A 5,656-nucleotide genomic window follows, 5' to 3' on the forward strand; every position below is an offset into this window, starting at 1 on the left:
AGGAGGCTGGGGATGAGGAAAGAGAAAGAAAGGCAGGCGGTGGGAAGGAATCAATGAACAAGGGAAAAGGAAAGGGAAAGGAAGAGTCACAGTACGACAAGAGAGATTGTGAATAAGAAGGAAAAGAGGGAAACGAGGGAGAAGAAAGAGAGCACCAGGAGGCTGGGGATGGTGATAGATAAGATTGCACTGTGTACAGAGTACACGGGGTAAGTAGCAGCAGCAGCAGCAGCAAAAGTAAGTAAACAGTACGGAAACGAACCGTGGATCGGTGGTGGTGGGAAACCCGGGAGGGGGAGAGAAAAAGGTGGAAACTCCCAGCAAGCGGAGATGGAGACGAGATGGAACCACTCACTCTTAAGCCGACAGCAATGGTAAAAAGCAGCTGGTTATACGGAGGGAAGGCCAGCTGGAATGTGGGGTAAGAGAGTGATAAAAGGAAGGAAGCTCTGTATCCAGATGTGATGTGATGTTGAAGATGGGTGACGGATGATGATGATGATGATGATGGAATGAAGGCTGAGAGGAAGAAGAAGAACGTGCCAGGGCCTGGGGAAGCACAAGGCGTAGAAACTGAGCTGTCGATCGGTCGGTGTCTTGTCTTGTCTTGTTTGTTGTGGTTGTTGTTACTGTTTGTTTGTCTGGTTGGTCAGTGATGGACTACTGGCAGCGGAGAAAATCGCGGTGAGGCTGAGGGCGGGGGGAAGGGAAGCCGACCGATCAAATGCTGCTGTGGCTTGGTTACTGCGTGCGGACCCTCCTTGTGGTGCTATGGATCTCTCCAAAGTCAGCTGATTAGTACGGTAGTTACTTACTATAATCTGCATACGCACCACCCATCATGATCTGCCACTGGCTCCTACAGGCTCCCAGCCGTTTTGCATTCTCCGCACCCAAGAGTCTAAGTGCATCATCCGGCCTCGGCAGTAGTGGAGTACATACAGATCAGGAATCGAGACCAGATGAATCATTAAAAGGAAAATACTTGGTACTTGCCCGACAAATCAAAAGAGGCAAGGTGTTCCAGACCAACACAGAAGATGAAGGCACTCCCTCCCCAGTCCGTCAACAGACCGTCCCCCAGCCGAAGATCAATATGCTTTGTATGGCCCGCCGCCCAATTGAAAACGCCAAAGAAGAGCAACAGATAAGATAGAAAGCAGGCATTGTAATGTGCGTCGTCTTCACCCTTAATGCGCTGAAAATGCAAGCAGATATACCTCCCATTTCACCGTCCGACTGGGGAGCCCAAGACAGTCAATGCCACATCAACTCCCAGAAGCAGGGCCTACAAACAAAAGGCCTAGACCAAACACCATAAAAGAACAAGTGACACTAACCCCCGACAACAAGCCTCGCGGCCGTCCCGCTCTGCATCGATCCGATGCCGATCGCTGAGGCATCCATCAAACAGAACAAGTAAACAGAGGGCATCTAGAAAGCTGCCGTACATGATCCCTATACCGCCAATATGTTCCAAAAACATCAAAGCCAAACCAGAACCCGTGTTATTGGGATTTCCTCACCTAGCAAGAACCTGAGAGAGAGAGAGAGAGAGAGAGAGAGAGAGAGAGAAAGGATGTGTAGGAAGGAGTCAGGTGAAAACGAGGGCAGGAATCCTGCACTATCGTTCATTTTTGCACTGGTTAGACAACAGGCCAAGGCCTCGTGAAGGGTGTTTTCTCCATGGCGCCAGGGCCAGCGATCCCCGTGTTCATAGGTCAAACATGATCAAATGACGCAATGCATAAGGGCTTCAATGTTATCCCCAAAGATCTTCTCGTAAATTTCGCTCAGGATCTTGGCATCCGCGCGTAGACTGGGCGAGATTTCGCGACTCTGGAGAAGAAATCGAATCGTTCGCTTCATCAGTCGCTCCAGGTCAGTCCGGTCAACGAGCTCGGATAGACTCGACATATATGTGGCCGACAGCACTAGCATATTACCAAATTGACTAACAAAGGAAACGATCCGTCAGTACGGTTATCAGCAGAGGGAGAGGGGAGGGGAGGTCACTTACGCGTGGGCTGTGCCGAAGATATTGGTCACAACAGGGCGGCCCTCGATTCCGTCAAAGGCTTCGGTACTCAGTATAGCTGAGTCGATGCATACCTTGCACGCTCTACGCATCTTGGGCTGAAGATCCCGATATGCATAGGATGCCCAGGCCCCACCCCCCGGGGTAGGGGTGGGTGCGCTCCGGCTGGTCGGACCGGCATCACTGGCCAAGCGTGCCATTTCGATTGCGCGTTGGCTGTGTGTCACAGATGGAGAGACTTGTTGGGACTTGGAGCCAGATATCGCGGATTCAGTGGGGGAGCTAACGGACGCCGAGCGTCCAGTGTCGTTGGCAAAATGCAGAGCATGGAAGAGGAGTGGCCGATGAATGATATACCGGGCACCGTAGTACTTGGCACGCATGCGCGCCACATTGATGTCTTTTGACGGGGGGTCCGTGTCTTTCCAGCGCATGACCTCAGGCAAACTGCTTCTCCAGAGTTCCAGATTCATGCTCAGGATTTCTTGAACATGAGAAGACCAGCGTGATTCGCCTTTCCCTGAGTGAGTATTAGCCACGATGGTTCGAAGCCTCGACATCCGTGGTTCAACTCACTTTCGACTTTGTACAGATCCGTATGGACGCGATTGAGAACCTTCCGGAGGTGAATCTGCGCGGAATAGAAGAACATCATCATCGTACTCGGGGCGGAGATCTCGTTCGGCAGAGTCAAAGTATATTTCCCCTTTGGCAGGGAAATCCGTCCTTCTGAGCGAGAGATGCCGCTGGCGGGGAGATCAAGCTCCGCGAGAATATCGCTGGTTGAAATCATAGATTAGTTTCTTGAGGGATCTGCTGGATGACACGGACTGGAACTGCACCTTTCCAATTGCAAACAGGTCCAATATGCAAAGTCAATCGAGTCTTTGAGAGGACCGTCAACATACTGTTCATATCGTTTCCTATTTCACTTGAGGTCAGACATATACATACACCTGACCCGGATGGATTGAGACCTACGTTCGCACCAGCACTTGACAAGCTCTCGCTGCTTGGTATATCCAGCCGTGGCTTTGAAACGGGTGCGCCAACTGTCCGGCGTATAACCCTGCAAGTAAGGCGGCTTGAACATGATCGAGGCTATTCGCACCTTGCAGGCTGCCCAAGATCTGGGTCGCATACGCATAGTACGCCAAGCCTGGAATGACATCCATGTTGCGTAATCTGCGTCGATTATGCGAATGGACCGTGCGATCTGAAGATGCGCGGCGATTGTCCATCGAGGAAAACGATTGGCCATCTGGTTGAGAGTGAAAGCTGCCTTGCGGTGGATGCGGTCCTTGCGCGGCCGACGCGGAATCCGCGCGGGAGAGCATATTTCGCGAGGTGGGCCCGGGGATGGATTCCTCTCGGAAATCGCGGGGAATCTCGGTAACCGGCCCAGGAAGAGGAGGCTTAGCTGCACAGATGCTCCCCAGCGCAAGGACTAGTAGATTGATCGCGTTCTTCAAAGTCTTCTCAACGCGCCGGCAGCCGAGACGCTCCAGCGTGATGGAGCTGGGCGATTGAACATCGCAGCCCGCGCCGTGAAGAGTCTCGCAGGATCGCTTTCGCTTTGCGCTCCGCGGGAAGTCGCCGGTGCCATTTCCGTTGCCATTGAGAATGGGCGCAGCAGGTGCAGTGGACGGAGGACAATACCGTTCGATAAAGATCTCTAGCCGTTCTTCCAGTTCCGTTTGATTGAGAAACGGGTGAAGTTTGTGTATGTGGTCCAGGTAGCTTGCATAGAGTCGGCGAACGGTCTCCGCATCGGTAATAAAGTACCCATTCTCATCCAAGGGTTCGGGCCTGATTCTGGCGGGGGTACCATTCTGGTGGGTCACAGGAGGCCAGAATGCAGCAGCGGCGGCGGCGGCATCGTTGGTGTAGGCATGCTCTCGCGTCGAATTTCCGTTCGGTGCGGAGGACGCGGTTAGCTCCTCGCTGTCGGTTTGGCCTTCACCCCGCCCGTAAACAGAGATCAGTCCGCGCTCTTCTTCAAGCCTCATCACATAATCTTCATCGTACTCTCTGGGCGCAAGAAGGGCTTTGATTGATGGCCACATGAGCAGTTTGTGGGCCGCCGTTGTATGTTCCACTGGGATGGAAAGCTCGCCATCTTCGCCGGTGACTAGCATCTGTGGTTCTCCTTCGGCAGCCTTTTCCAGCTCCCGATTCACAAAATTGGATATTGCTTCGTCTTTGGTCTCGGTCTTCTGGAGAAGATCTGCAATGTCCGGTTTGGACAGTCGGCTGAAAGATTGTTTCTGCGTTTCGGCAGCCTGTACAGTCTTCGTTTCTGGGAGTCCGGTCCCTTGTAGGAGAGAGGTGATCTGATTACCATGCTCTACTTGCATTGATAACAGATGTCCAATTCTCTCCGTAACTGCATCCTCGAACTGTTGTAAGCGATCCAAGATCTGTTGGGTCGCCTTTTCTTGTCTTGGGGTCGGTCAGCATGCGACTCATGGAAACCCAGATGGCCGAGAGGCAAGCCAAACGGATGGGGACACAAACTTATGAGGAGGAACTTCTTTGTAAACACATATCAGATTGTTTTCTTTGCAGTGACTGCACGCTGGGCGACCTTCGTCGCACTTGGCTTTCCTTGCTCGACATTGATCGCATGCCTTGAAAGATAGCGACATTAAGCAAGTCAGTCGACACACTCCTCTTCGCGGCCACGGGTTCAGGAAAAGACGTCAAATTACCTGTTGAGCCCGAGCGGCCTTGCGATGGCGCATTCCAAACCCCTGATTCGGATAGAAAGCCGAGTCATAAGGTGTAGGAGTTTGCGAGAGATGCGGCACCGGGGGCGTGTACTGGGCTGGGGGTAGTGCCTGCGAAGGCGGGGGGGCATCACCGACAACACCGGGGGTATCTGGCGGAGGGAAGGACATTCGCGCGACTGGGGGTCGATACTCCGGGGGAGCGGAATGAGGTGTTGGCTCATGCGACGTACCGTTTATCGTTGGTCGAAAAGCAGGGTGCGGTGGAGGGGGTGGCGGATGGGTCTCTGGAGGGGTATGGGTTGGGGGTCCAGGTAGACTACTTTGCCGAGCATAGGGCCCGTCGGGGGGGAGCTGTGGCAGCTCGCGGTTTGGCATGACCGAATACGCGTGCGGGTGCAGCGGGGGCTGTGGTGCGCTGGATGTGCGCCGCTGGTCCGCCGGGTGGGTTTCGAAAGCGGGCGTGTAGGGAGGACGCCATGGCTGGTCAAACCCACCGGACGTGCTAGGCAGACCATGCGATCCATCGGGGTGCGGTATGCGATGCATTGAAGCGAGTCGTCGCACCTTGCGACAGGCAGTCGAATGCAGCGGCGTACGTTGGGTGTCTGCTCAACAGAGACTTGCGCGCTAGGCCCGGAGCGTCTGGCTGTTTGCAAATGAAGCAGCCAATAATCAACTCAAAAGGTAGGCCATGCAAATCAGGAGGACATTGTCGCGGATTCCCGCGAGCACGAATGCTGTTGATGTGCGGTCAAGCAGTTGGTGGACTGGGACGGACACTCGAGTAGTCCCGGAGCCCAGTTCAGTTGCGCCTCGGCTAAAGATCGAGGTATTAGTGAAGACGACTGGGGAGTTCTTCGCTGCGAGCTGAATAGCTCAGTAGTGG

The 5,656-nt window shown here is 53.8% G+C and overlaps 1 protein-coding gene across 1 annotated transcript; it reads right to left on the reverse strand.

Moving 5' to 3' along the window:
• Positions 1-1,311: 1,311 nt before the first annotated feature.
• On the reverse strand, positions 1,312-5,316 carry clcA (putative C6 finger domain protein; the record flags this gene model as incomplete). Its single annotated transcript, XM_025578947.1, has 7 exons — positions 1,312-1,954; positions 2,021-2,558; positions 2,615-2,817; positions 2,881-2,961; positions 3,020-4,480; positions 4,556-4,668; positions 4,750-5,316. 7 exons carry the CDS (start codon positions 5,314-5,316, stop codon positions 1,732-1,734), a joined length of 3,186 nt encoding a protein of 1,061 aa, XP_025426024.1. The 3' UTR covers positions 1,312-1,731.
• Between the last annotated feature and the right edge of the window lie 340 nt (positions 5,317-5,656).

The sequence above is a fragment of the Aspergillus saccharolyticus genome (assembly GCF_003184585.1).
Source record: "Aspergillus saccharolyticus JOP 1030-1 unplaced genomic scaffold BP01scaffold_96, whole genome shotgun sequence".
In the NCBI taxonomy this organism is placed as follows: Eukaryota; Fungi; Ascomycota; class Eurotiomycetes; order Eurotiales; family Aspergillaceae; genus Aspergillus; species Aspergillus saccharolyticus.